Here is a 14,040-nt window from a genome sequence, read left to right on the forward strand (position 1 = left end):
CTTCATTCTCTCTCTGTCCGACAGACAGATAGACAGGTCTCTCTCTCTCTCTCTCTCTCTCTCTTTCTCTCTCTCTCTCTCTGTCAGACAGACAGATAGACAGGTCTCTCTCTCTCTCTCTCTCTCTCTCTCTTTCTCTCTCTCTCTCTTAGTCAGACAGACAGACAGTCAGACAGACAGGTCTCTCTCTCTTTCTCTTTCTCTCTCTTAGTCAGACAGACAGGTCTCTCTCTCTCTCTCTCTCAGACAGACAGGTCTCTCTCTCTCTCTCTCTGTCAGACAGTCAGACAGACAGGTCTCTCTCTCTCTCTCTCTCTCTCTCTCAGTCAGACAGACAGTCAGACAGACAGGTCTCTCCTGTGTGGAGGATCCATGATAATCAGACGTCTTCATCAGGAACAGTTGGAGAACGTGTCAGAGAACTGTTCCGTCACAGTGAGAAACAGGAAGTGTGTTTTCTTCATTTCTCTGGTGGAACCGATGATGTCAGAGCTGATCCATCTAAAAACGCTGGGCTTCAGGACCCGCCCCCTTCGATCAATAATCACATGATCAATTTGACTGACGGAATCTGTTTCCTCACACCTCTCAAGACTCAGGTCAGGGGTCAGAGGTCAGAGGTCTCGACTCTCCTCATCACCGGACTTTGTTTATTTGTTGTCTTGTTGTTGTTTGTGTTGCCCACAGCCCCTCCCCCACTCTGGCCCTGGACTCTCACTGCCGTCCTGTTTCTCCTGACGTCTGTTACTGTCTGTGGAGTCAGTGTGTATCAAGGGATGAAGAGCACCGAGGGTAAGTGTGTGTGTGTGTGTGTGTCAGACACACACACACACACACACACACACACACACACACACACACACACTGATCTTCATTCAGCTTCATGTCATGAATATTATTCGCTTCACTGACATTTCAGTCTTCAGAGAGATTCTGTCGTTTACTGACAGTGACTCTGCTGCTGTAGAAACTAGTTCAGTTTGTTCTGATCCTGTTGTTCATGAAACCAGTAAAGAAGCAGATCATCTGTTCTGTTCTGATGATCAGATCAATAACATCATACAGCTGCACCTGATGAGAGGAGCTCTGCTGTCTCACTGCATTCGCTCTGAGCCGGAGACATGGGCCGTACATTCACTGGGTTTGTCCAATCAGATGAGTCCAGCCTCAGGTCACCTGGTGTCAGCTGACAGGATGGCTGAGGAAGACCAAGGAGCTGTATATTCACTCTTCAGCATTTGTTTACTTCAAGGTTCAGGGTTCTCTGTTATGACCAGCACAGTCAGCAGTGATTCATAGCTTCCACATTTTACACAAGGAACCAGGAGTAAAAACCAGGGGTAGCAGGACCAGTGATGGACCAGTTACTCAGGGAGAGTAATAGATTACCTCTTACGCCCTTAAAAGTAATCAGATTACTTTTCTTATCACTTTACTTTCACTTCACAAAAACATGAAACATTGCACATTCAGGGTGATGCTGCAGCTTCCTGTTTGTTATTTCAGCCCCGACATATTAAACCAGGGCCTGATGTTCAGAGGTGAATAATGATTATTGATTATTAATGAATGTTATTGATTAGTAATGATTGTATCTGACAGCAGCTTCTCAAAGCTCTGATCAGACAGTCTGCTCCAGTCTGCACCAAACCTCCTGAACTAAACAGTGAGGAGGTTTGGTGCAGAGGTCAAAGGTCAGAGCAGGAGACTCAGATCAGAGGTCAAAGGTCAGAGCAGGAGACTCAGGTCAGAGGTCAAAGGTCAGAGAAGGAGACTGAGGAAATGTGTTGTTTTAAAGTTCTCCTGTAATAATTGAATCTCATGTTGTTGTTTGTGTCGACTACAGAACGACAACGACAAAGTCGTATGAGCCACAAGAAGTTTCTGTCTGACTTACTGAAATCAAGAGGTATGTAGTGTGTGTGTGTGTGTGTGTGTGTGTGTGTTTGTGTGTGTGTTGATCATAGAGTTTCATTCATATTTGAATCTCATGTTGTTGTTTGTGTCGACTACAGGTCCTCTTCTAGTCGCGGTCAAGGTTCTCACAGCTGTCCTGGTTCTGCTGGTTGTTGTTGTTCTCAGTGTCGTCATGGACAACGAGATTAAGAGCAAAGAAGGTGTGTGTGTGTGTGTGTGTGTGTGTGTGAACTTGTCCTCCATCAACATGGACCTCAGTCAGATCTGTGTCAGCTCTGGACCACACTGTTGAGCTCAAGGTCAAAGGTCAACGTCATGATGACCTCACAAAACATGGTTTTGGCCTAATGAGCACAATAACTCCTCAAGCAGTATGTACAGCTCTGACGTTTGACCTTTGACCTGAGCGTCAGTGAACACAGCAGCTGCTCACACATCAGTGTTGGCGTCAGAGTAACAGAGACGGTCACACCTGTAGGAACGTGACCCCATGATCCAGGTCACCTTGAAGCAAACACGTGCATCAGTGAGACGGTGAGGTGAGGGGGCTGACGCAGATCAGCTGATGTGAGGGCGACCTCAGAGCTCTGCAGCAACATGAGTGAAGCTTCTAGTCTGACTCCTCTGATGCAGAAATCAGTGATTCAGCATCAATAAAAGCTGCAGGTGGAAGACCAGACTCCTGTGTGAAGACACCAGGTGGTAGGAGAGACTGCACCAGGGGCCACAGGAGTACGGTGGCCCTGAGAGCCCAAAACACTGCCACTTAGAAAACACATGCAAACAGACTGAACACAAACACATTCAGAAACACCTTCCTCAGTCTGACAACACTGGAGCTGTGAACACTGACAACACAAAGGAAGTGTCTCCAGGGGACACTGACCGTGAGGAGCAGGTGTTGTCACTGATTTGTGACCTGAAGTTAAAAACACTGAACAACAGGTGCAGCTCAGTTCTTATCTGACCTCAGCGTCACGACCGGGGGTCACGTGACCTGCAGTTCACTCTGTGGACACCGGGACGTCACTGATGATGTCACTGTCTCTGTGTCCTCAGTTTCTCAGCACGGAGACACTGTGGAGGTCTACGGGGGGAGGGAGTCGGTCCCGCTGCCCTGTGAGGACTCTCGTGTACCTCTGGACCCCACAGTGACGTGGAGCCGCGACGATCTCAGTCCCTCAACCGTCCACCAGATAAACCGGCTCGGTGACGACCTCAGAGACCAGAACCAGGTTTACAGCAGCCGAACCTCGATGAGGACTGACGCTCTGACCACTGGAGACCTCAGCCTCACTCTGAGGAAACTCCACCTCTCTGACAGCGGCAACTACACCTGCACCGTCACAGCGTTTGGAAATGAGCGGAGACTGAGAGACATACAGCTGCAGGTCAAAGGTCAGCCACAAACTCTAACACCTACAGTGAGGACAGGTCAGAGGTCAGAGGTCAATGATGTAGATACCTTCTGAGCTAATAAAATATTAGACATTAATGAAATAATCAGAACTAGAACAAGCTGCGTTATGTTTCAGTTCTCTTGTGACTTCCTGTTCAGGAGGATTGTTTTCTTGGCCGTGGTTAGGACTGTGGGGAGCATGTGACATTTGTTTGTGTCCATATTAATGTTAGTGAGGTCACCAAGCAGGCAAAGTGAGGGGGGGGGCAGGGATGGGATGTCTGGGGGGGGTGATAGGTCTTCACAAATCCTCTGCCAGAATTTGCTGACCGGTGTGCAGCGGCTAAAAGCAGCAGTTAGTTACCTGGTGCGTCGTTCTTGCAGCGAACACATCTGTTAGTATCTCTGATACCCATCTGGAACATCTGGAGCATCAGACCTGACCTGAATTAACAGGGGTTCAGGAGCAGGGTCACAGGGGTCATGTAAAGGTCATGTTGTTGTTGATGATGATGTTTATCTTGTCCACAGAACCGTTCTCTCACCTGGTTGAATTCTGGGTTCTCCTGGTTCTCCTGGTTGTTTCCTGTGGCGTCATTATGGTTCTGCAAGGATTAATGAGAAGATTCATCATCACAGGTGTGTGTGTGTGTGTGTGAGTGTGTGTGTGTGTGTGTGTGTTTGTTTCTGTGTGTGTGTGTGTTTGTTTCTGTGTGTGCGTGTGTGTGTGTGCGTGCGTGTGTGTGTGAGTGTGTGTGTGTGTGTGTTTGTTTCTGTGTGTGTGTGTGTTTGTTTCTCTGTGTGTGTGTGTGTGTGTGTGTATGTGTGCGTGTGTGTGAGTGTGTGTGTGTGTGTGTGTGTTTGTTTCTGTGTGTGTGCGTGTGTGTGTGTGTGCGTGCGTGTGTGTGTGTGTGTGTGTGTGTTGAACAGCACTGACAGTAAAGTGAAACTACTCCAGTCCGTCACTTCCTGGTCCTTGACCAATGACAGTGAGGCTACATTTTCAGGTTAAAGTCACAGGGAACAGCCTCTCACGTCACTGAGCTGTGTGACATCATCCTGGACGACCAGTGACTGCTGAGCGTTGATGGTGGAGGCCGTCAGACTGTTCCACCATCAAACTGTGGTCAGACTGAGGTTCTCCTGTGAATCCAGCCTCTGGTTCACTTTGATCCCTCTCAGATCACCAAGGTGCTGGTCTCACTCTGCAGGAAGCTGTAGACCTCAGACCTCAGAGCAGACCTTTCAGACAGAAGCGTGTCACCTTCCAGAGGTGGGCGGAGCCTCGGTGAAGACCGGTCTGACCGTCCTGGGACCAGGTGAACAGGTTCAGATCATTAAAAGCTGGACCAGTGGCGTCCACGCTGTTAAACTTCATGTCTCACTGACGTCTTGGACAAAGTCTTCTACCTGTAACGTCCACGTGGACGTGCAGGAGGACGCCGGCGTCTCACCCTCACTGCTGTCCGTCACAGGCTGCTGCTGCATGTGACACAGTGACTTTACATCTGTCAGTGTTTATTGGTCCAGAGCAGATGATGCTGCTCCCATATGGTTTCTCTTCAGTCAACTCAGATACAAATAAACTCAGCTCCTGTTGTTTCCCCTCGTCTGTTTTAGTTCAGCTGCCCCCCCCCCCCCCCCCCCCCCCCCCCCCCCCCGACATTATTTATCTAAAGCAGAGATCAAACAGCTCATCAATCCACTCATCAATAATCAGAAAGACAATTTCATGTGCACCACAGGTCAGAGGTGTGTTTCACATGCAGAGCATCAGTCCTGTGTCTGTATCAGGGTTTTCTGCACTGCTCATCTGTACAGAGTCGTGGGGGCTGGAGCCAACCCCAGCCCCCACAGGGCTCCAACCCCTGGATACCTCCCAGGAAAGGCTACAAGATCAGCTCCACTGGTTGTGAGCCACTCGCTCGGCAGAATCAGGGTCCTGCTTCCAAATGGAGACAGTCATTTAAGGAAATCAGGGTCTTCATGCAAAATAGTGTCCTTTGAAACATTAAAGTCCTCCCAGGTAAAAGGCTAATTAAAAAGAATTTGTCTGCTGGCTCCATATCGGTCAGTTGGTTCTGTCTCGTTCTGTCGAGTTGAGGACCCAAACGCAGACAATGCAGGAGAAGGTGGAAAAAGGTATTTTAATGACAAAAAGTTAACTTAAAAAAAACAGAGAAAACACACAGAACTCAAAACCCAAACTGGAGAAAAAAAGTGGAGAGCAGGAAAACAACTGGGAACACTGGAGCGAAACAGGAGCAAAAGACACCAGAGCACGAGACTGAAACAGAACAAGGCAAAGACAGAGACTTAAAGACACGGGGAAGGAAAACAATCAACCACGAGGGAAACGGGACAAAGACAGGAAGTAACTACACTTGAGACACACCAGGGAAGATACTTCAAAATAAAACAGGAAATAAGCAAAAAGTCCAAGTCAAGAGTCCAAACATAAAGTGTCCCTCAGGACAAACCCTGACCCTGAAGGTCCAGACCTGACAGACAGAAAGCAGCAGCTCCACCATGAGCAGCAGAGACAGCAGCTTCAACAGTCTGCTCTCCGTCTGTCTGCTGAGTGTCCTGTCCTCACTGAGGACTTTCTGTCCAACACTCAGACACTCAGCCTGTTACTCTGAGGACAAACGTCTTCATACAACACTTTGATGTCAGTGATGGAGACGTAGCAGCTCACTGTCTGTCTGTCTGCTCCCAGTGGCTGATGGGATGTTGGTCCTGTAGTTTGTAGTCAGAGTTGAACTTTGACCTGATCAACGTTATTGATCCAGAGCAGCTTTGACAGAGATGCAGAGATGAGCTGAGTGGATCCTGTGGCTTCACTCATGTTGACAACAAACTGTGAGACTGTGATGTGAGGAGTGTTTGTGTGTCTGTGTTGTGCTCTGATGTTGAACATGTGTGTGAAATGTTGTGTAGCTGAGGTTCATCTCCAGACTGAGAGGAGACGATCACAGCACCATCCAGACTCTGATCCTCTCCAACACCTTCAACACCTGCTTTTAGTTTCTAGATTTCTGTCCGTTACCTTCTGGTCTGATCTGGTTCTGTCCTTCAGGTTTCTCTACAACTTTGTGATCCTTCAATAAAGAGATTAAAACCTGCTGCTGCTGTCTGAACAGCTGATCATCTGGTTTGTTGTCCTCTCAGGCCAACAGGTGGAGGTGGAGGAGGAGAAGGGGGCGGAGTCTGTCCAGCTGCCCTTCGTGACCACAGCTGACCTGTCTGGAGATGTCAGAGTGGAGTGGACGGACAGAGACAACAGGACGGTCCATGTGAATCAGAACGGTTCTGACAGACCTGAAGACCAGGACCAGGTTTACAGAGACCGAACAGAGATGAAGGAAGACCTGCTGAGAACTGGAGACCTCAGTCTGACCCTGAAACACCTCAGAGTCAGAGACACAGGAGGATACACCTGCAGAGTCTACAAGGACGGAAACTTCCTGAGAGGGAAAACAGTGATTCTCTGGGTCGAAGGTCAGTGTTGTTTGTTTGTCTCTGGTTGTTTGTCTCTGGTTGTTTGTCTCTGGTTGTTGGTTCAAACAGATCAGACAGTAGTCCACAGATTTGTGATTGCAGCCTCAGATTCTAATAAATGAATAAATGTGTCTCCAGTCAGTGAAAAGCTGTTAAACCAGTGTCAGACTCTCTGCAGCTACAGTCAAACACTCTAAATACATTCAGTCCAGTTTTTTTTTTTAGAACTTATTTTTTATTCATTTTTTCACAATGGTAACATGACAAGTCAAATTTCCCTTCATGTACATGTTTTCCCTCTGTGCACATCATCTTAGCAAAATCAACAGTCATGAAATATAGTAGTTCAATAAATGAAAACTAATAAAACATAGGACCAATTACACAGATTTGAAGTGAAAATTAAATAAAAATAAATAACTGAACATCATTTTGAAAAAAAAAAATGATAATTTTAATTATAGTAATAATTTGAAAGGGGAAAAAAAGAAATAATATAAGTAGGAAAAATAAATGATTTTTTTAAAGGAAGGAGAGAAAGAAGAAGGGAGGAAAGAAAAAAAAAGAAGAAAAGGAAAGATCCACTCTAGGTATCAAATGACTGGTGGTGTGAATGTATTTAGTACCTAACCAGGAGTCTTATGCTATACACTTATTGTATTAGCAGAGCTATAACAGGTTTCCATCGTTTAATAAAAATAGGTTTCTGAAGTCTTAATGAGTATGTAATTTGCTCCATCTGGTAGATGTCCCATATTTTTTGAATCCATACATTATAAGTAGGAGGATCTGGCTTTAGCCATCTGATGGTTATGCATTTTAGCGCTGCTGTCAGCAGAATGTTTAAGAGATATTTCACATCCCTTCCTTCTATACCCTCAGGGATTTCTCCTAATAATGTTACAATAGGGGTTTGTGGAATATCACGTTTGAAAACCTCTCTGAGAGCATCAAAAACATCTTTCCAGAAAAGGCTTAATTTAGGACACAGCCAGAATATATGGGTATGATTGGCATTCACAGCACCACAGTTCCTCCAACATGAGCTACCATGTGCTGGTCCCATCTTAGCTGTTATTGTTGGTGTTCTGAAGAACCTGGTAACTACTTTCCACTTAAATTCTCCTTCCACGTGTCTAATGATATGTTTTTGTTAGTCTCTACCTCCCATCGCTGTCTTATGTGTTCAGAGTTATGTACATTTGTTGATAAAAAAACATTATATATTTTACTAATTATTTTCTTATCTCCATGAGTTATTTGTGTTATGAGAAACTTTTCTATGGGGGTAGGTCTTATGAGTTTTCCCCAGTCTTTGTGTGTCGTCAGAAAAGATCTCAGCTGTAGATATCTGAAGAAATCTGTCCTGGGGAGGTCAAATTCGTTTTTCAACTGTGCAGATGTTTTCAAATTGTCATCCTTGACTAACTGGTGCAGTTGTTCTAGACCATGGTCTGGCCATTTCTTAAAACCAGAATCTAAAGTGTTAGGAGTGAGGGTCCTCATAAGTCCAATATTTGTTAATGATGAGAGTACCTTTGGCAACCCGAAGGCTGACCGTATTTTTTTCCAGATTTTCAAAGTGATTTTTGTCCAGTCCGCCATTTCTTTTATAGAAGTGTCTACAAAGGCCAGATTTTCCAAAGGCTCTGGGCACATACTTTTCTTGATATTAAGCCATCGTGTAAAAGTACCATTCTGGATCCAAACTATAAGTGGCTTCATCTGTGCAGCCCAAAAATAGTATCTTAAGTTTGGAAGTTTAAGACCTCCGTCTGATTTCAGTGACTGTAAGGTTTTAAGTCTAATTCTAGGACGTTTTTTTTGCCATATAAACTTTGACATCATTTTGTCAAGGTCATCAAAGGTTCTTTTAGGAATTTCCACAGGTAGCATCTGGAATAAATATCATAGTCTAGGCAAGACATTCATACGGATACTTTCCACACGGCCTAGTAGAGAGAGTGGAAGTGCAGACCATCGTTCAAAATCATTGCTAATGTGTCGAATTATTTTAGTGTAATTTGCATCATACAAATTATGTAGGGATTGGGGAATATAAATACCAAGGTATTTGATGCCTTCTCTGGGCCACTTAAAACCACTTTGCAGCTTAACACTTTGTGAGACAAGACTGTTTACATCCATTGCCTCTGTTTTGTCCACATTAAAGCGACGAATAAATGCGACAAAAATCACAAATGACTGAACCACCAGTTTGAGTCTTTGGTTTGTTGTCCTCTCAGCCAAACAGGTGGAGGTGGAGGAGGGGGCGGAGTCTGTCCAGCTGCCCTTCGTGACCACAGCTGACCTGTCTGGACGCGTCAGAGTGTTCTGGTTGGACAGAGACAACAGGAGGGTCAATGTGAATCAGAACGGTTCTGACAGACCTGAAGTCCAGGACCAGGTTTACAGAGACCGAACAAAGATGAAGGAAGACCTGCTGAGAACTGGAGACCTCAGTCTGACCCTGAAACACCTCACAGTCAGAGACAGAGGAGACTACACCTGCGAAGTCTACAAGGACGGAAACTTCCTGAGAGAGAAAACAGTGACTCTCAAGGTCAAAGGTCAGTGTTGTTTATTTGTCTCTGGTTGTTTGTCTCTGGTTGTTTGTCTCTGGTTGTTTGTCTCTGGTTGTTTGTCTCTGGTTGTTGGTTCAAACAGATCAGACAGTAGTCCACAGATTTGTGATTGCAGCCTCAGATTCTAATAAATGAATAAATGTGTCTCCAGTCAGTGAAAAGCTGTTAAACCAGTGTCAGACTCTCTGCAGCTACAGTCAAACACTCTAAATACATTCAGTCCAGTGTTGAAAAGTTAAAGTGTTCCAGCTGCTCCACGGTCGTCCTCACTCAGAAACTTCACTTCACCTACAACATGATGTGACAGCTGTGATTGGACGGTTCATCAGTGAGACCAATCAGAACAGATGATTCCTCATAGATCAGAGCCTGAAGCTTCACACTGATTCTTCCTTCACAGTGATGAATGTGTAGTAAATGTTTGAGAGCAGCTGATGGACGATCTGACAGAGTGTGAATGTCTCAGAGTCTCAGGGTTTTAAAGACAGAAGCTGAGGATGAAGCCTCCATGTGTCATATCTGACTGTCAGAGGTCGTCTGTGTCCTCACACTGACTGATCCTCATCACAGAGTCATGTTAGTGACGACAGGTCTCAGGTGACAAACTGATGATCAGGATCTGAATCTGCTCCAACATGAAGTCTTTAGATGAACGTCTCTGACCTGCTCTGTGATGAGGACAGGATGAAGAGGAGACAGACAGAAGAAAACCTGCCAGAGAGCAGGTCAGCTTCACAGAGGCTGTTACCATGGTAACTGACTCACAGTTAAAGTGATCTCAGTTTCCTTCATCTCAGGATTAAGACACTCAGAGTTTTTAAGAAACCCACTTTCTGGAGTAGAGTCCTGGTTCTGTCCTTCAGGTTTCTCTACAACTTTGTGATCCTTCAATAAAGAGATTAAAACCTGCTGCTGCTGTCTGAACAGCTGATCATCTGGTTTGTTGTCCTCTCAGTCCAACAGGTGGAGGTGGAGGAGGGGGCGGAGTCTGTCCAGCTGCCCTTCGTGACCACAGCTGACCTGTCTGGACATGTCAGAGTGGAGTGGACAGACAGAGACAACAGGAAGGTCCATGTGAATCAGAACGGTTCTGACAGACCTGAAGACCAGGACCAGGTTTACAGAGACCGAACAGAGATGAAGGAAGACCTGCTGAGAACTGGAGACCTCAGTCTGACCCTGAAACACCTCAGAGTCACAGACACAGGAGACTACACCTGCAGAGTCTACGACTTCGACGGAAACGTCCTGAGAGAGAAAAGGGTGACTCTCAAGGTCAAAGGTCAGTGTTGTTTGTTTGTCTCTGGTTGTTTGTCTCTGGTTGTTTGTTTATTTGTCTCTGGTTGTTTGTTTGTCTCTGGTTGTTTGTCTCTGGTTGTTTGTTTCTCTCTGGTTGTTTGTCTCTGGTTATTTATTTGTCTCTGGTTGTTTGTTTGTCTCTGGTTGTTTGTTTATTTGTCTCTGGTTGTTTGTTTGTCTCTGGTTGTTTGTTTGTTTGTCTCTGGTTGTTTGTTTGTCTCTGGTTGTTTGTTTGTTTGTCTCTGGTTATTTATTTGTCTCTGGTTGTTTGTTTGTCTCTGGTTGTTTGTCTCTGGCTGTTTGTCTCTGGTTGGTTGTTTGTCTCTGGTTGTTTGTCTCTGGTTGTTTGTCTGTCTCACTGTCTTCTGTCTTTCCTGCAGAGAGACGTCAGGACAGAAACAGAAGCAGCTCCATTGATCCAACTCCTCTGATGGCTGATCAATCAGTTTGATTGGTCTGTTGATCTTTGATCATCGATACAATCTGACTTTGGACCAGAGAGAAAACGGAGGTGGAGGAGCCGATGGACGATGGATGAAGACAGGAGGACACTCTGAGTCCTACTGACTCAGTCACAGTCTGCAGACTCACTATTGATCAGTATTGATCAGTACTGATCAGTATTGATGCCACACTCTCATGTGTCACTGCAGCCACATGAAGCCTTCAGACTGTTAGTGGAACCAGATGTGGTGACTGAGGTTTGTCTTCATCACTCTGGAGTTTCAGCTCAACCGTCCATGATGTCAAATCACTACAGACTGAAACTGGACTTTTCTTTGGCTGCAGCTCAGTGTAAAGTCAGCACCACCTCCACCTGCTCCACCTCTTCCTCCGACTGCAGCACTGTGTGGACCTTGTGTTTATCTTGTGCGTCTGTGATTTGTCTCGCTTTTGATACACTCTTGAGGGGCGTTCCTCAGGTATAAATGTTTAGGTCTCCCCATGCCCAGGGTCTTTCTTCATTCTCACCACTCGTGTGTTGATTGACCTTTTCTTTGCAAAGAAAATAAAAACTTGTCGGCCGGCAGAAGTCTCTGTTTCATTCCTCACCAGCAGCAGAGAATTTCCACAACACACACATGAAAAAAACAGAATTTTTTGACTGTTGGTCGAACTAAACAAGACATTGAAGAAATGATAACATGTCTTTTATTGAGAAAACCATTGATCAAGAAAATATAAATATATATAATAAATAGTAAAGGCTGAAAATCTGAGCAGAGCTGAAGGTAACAGTCCAGCTGACTCGTCCTTTTCCTTCCTGGTCTCCATGACAACTGTGTCATTAAACCATGTCAATAATTAATGTGGACTTTTGAGTCGTGGGCGTTTTGTTCATGGATGAAGTTTTCTCTTGAAACCACTTTCTCACACACACACACACACACACACAGTTTTTACATGTGACGACAGAGAGGGAGTGTGTGTGGTAGAGCGAGGTAGAGCTGCAGGAAGTGGTCGTCGACGAGCCGAGGAGCTGCAGCTTCACACCAGTCAGTGAGTACAAACTGGGAGAAGTGGGAGCGTCTCAGTTCGCAGCAGGTCAGGTGGTGTCTCCTCAGTCATTGGACATGAAGCAGGTTGTCCTCAGTCTGTCCTCACTGAGTCCAACATGGAGCCGGAGTCAGGACGTTGTTCTGAACTGGTCCATGGACGAGATCCCTCTGATCACACCTGGCTGCACAGGTGAAGGTGAAGACAGAGGACGCTCTGTTGTCATGAGACACTGAATGAGGACGTTAAAGACCTGAGGGACAGACTGAGCCTCAAACAGACAGACAGAGACTTTATTCTTTATTCAGACGCTGCGTTCAGGGTCACATCACACTGTCAGGACATTACAGTTCTCTGTCTGCTGCTGCTAACACATCAAATGTCTGTAAGGCTCCAACCACTGGTTCATCATGAGGAAGGCATCATCATCATCATCATCATCATCATCATGATCAGGCTATTTATATTCTATATCTCATCTAACTTCAGCCTGGGTTTTTCTTACCATCTGTTTCCAGTCAAGCTGTCTCATCACCATCAGCTGTGATCAGATAAATCAGCTGTGATCAGCTGTGATCAGATAAATCAGCTGTGATCAGATAAATCAGCTGTGATCAGATGAATCAGCTGTGATCAGCTGTGATCAGATAAATCAGCTGTGATCAGCTGCGATCAGCTGTGATCAGATGAATCAGATGTGATCAGATAAATCCGCTGTGATCAGCTGTGATCAGATAAATCAGCTGCGATCAGCTGTGATCAGATAAATCAGCTGTGATCAGATAAATCAGCTGTGATCAGATGTGATCAGATAAATCAGCTTTGATCAGCTATGATCAGATAAATCAGCTGTGATCAGATAAATCAGCTGCGATCAGCTGTGATCAGATAAATCAGCTGTGATCAGATAAATCAGCTGTGATCAGCTATGATCAGATAAATCAGCTGTGATCAGCTATGATCAGATAAATCAGCTGTGATCAGCTGTGATCAGCTGCTGTCTGCAGTGGATCACATCGTCTCTGTTTCACTGTGATACTGAAGGAAACTCAAAAACAGGCGGATTCTAAATGAAGTTCTGGAGCCTGTTTCTCTGGAGCTTTATTGTGGAGGGACACCAGAGATGCTGACATCCTGTCATCATGGTTCAGGTCTGTCTCAGGACTCTGAGGAGGAGGAGGAGGAGAACCTTCATCTCCTGCAGCAGCTCAGCTGATCGCTGATAAATGAACAGTGTTCAGGACCTGTGACTGTGAGGTTTTTGATTGGTCAGAGGTCAGAGGTCATGTGGGTTCCTTAAGACTTGACCTTACAGTCTGTGCAGCACACACACTCACACACTCGTACACTCACACTAACAGTTCATGCTGTAATAAATAAAAACATCCATAGCATCTATAAATTCCACCTTTAGAATATATATATATCTATATATATATTTGTGTATATATGTGTTTGTATAAGTGATTGTTTAAATAGAAGGGGAGGAGCTTCGTTATCATCATCTTCACTGTGACGTACGTCCACGTCACTTCTGAATCTCAAACCGGGTCCTCCGCCCCTCACCTGCACAGGTAAACAGCAGTGGATTGTGGGAAGGGTGTTTGTTTTGCGGCTCCAGGTTCTGCTTCCTGTAAGGCTCCGCTCAGGGCTAAAACAACCCATGTACCCTGTGCCTGTGAGGCGACAGGAGGGAGAGACGTTCCCACACAGAGCTCTTTAAAGAGATGCATTCAACCAGGAGAGCAGACGGGGTCATGAGGTCACTGTTTCACTGTGATACTGAAGGAAACTAAAAACAGCAGCACTGTGAATGAAGTTCTGCAGCCTCTGCTCCTCAGT

General features: G+C 45.5%; 1 protein-coding gene across 1 annotated transcript in view; it reads left to right on the plus strand.

The window, feature by feature from the left end:
* Positions 1 to 313: 313 nt before the first annotated feature.
* The window catches only part of LOC139606596 (muscle M-line assembly protein unc-89-like), an 89,548-nt gene continuing 75,821 nt past the window's right edge, over positions 314 to 14,040 (plus strand). The window contains exons 1-8 of the mRNA XM_071458852.1: positions 314 to 792; positions 1,847 to 1,909; positions 2,016 to 2,117; positions 2,977 to 3,315; positions 3,848 to 3,955; positions 6,488 to 6,817; positions 9,064 to 9,387; positions 10,358 to 10,684. Of these exons, the coding sequence (XP_071314953.1) occupies positions 549 to 792; positions 1,847 to 1,909; positions 2,016 to 2,117; positions 2,977 to 3,315; positions 3,848 to 3,955; positions 6,488 to 6,817; positions 9,064 to 9,387; positions 10,358 to 10,684 (1,837 nt within the window). The 5' untranslated portion in view covers positions 314 to 548. The remainder of the gene's footprint in view (positions 793 to 1,846; positions 1,910 to 2,015; positions 2,118 to 2,976; positions 3,316 to 3,847; positions 3,956 to 6,487; positions 6,818 to 9,063; positions 9,388 to 10,357; positions 10,685 to 14,040) is intronic.

Source organism: Trachinotus anak, unplaced genomic scaffold (genome assembly GCF_046630095.1).
Source record: "Trachinotus anak isolate AG129_WGS33_773 ecotype Australia unplaced genomic scaffold, CSIRO_AGI_Tana_v1 ptg000023l, whole genome shotgun sequence".
Classification (NCBI taxonomy): Eukaryota; Metazoa; Chordata; class Actinopteri; order Carangiformes; family Carangidae; genus Trachinotus; species Trachinotus anak.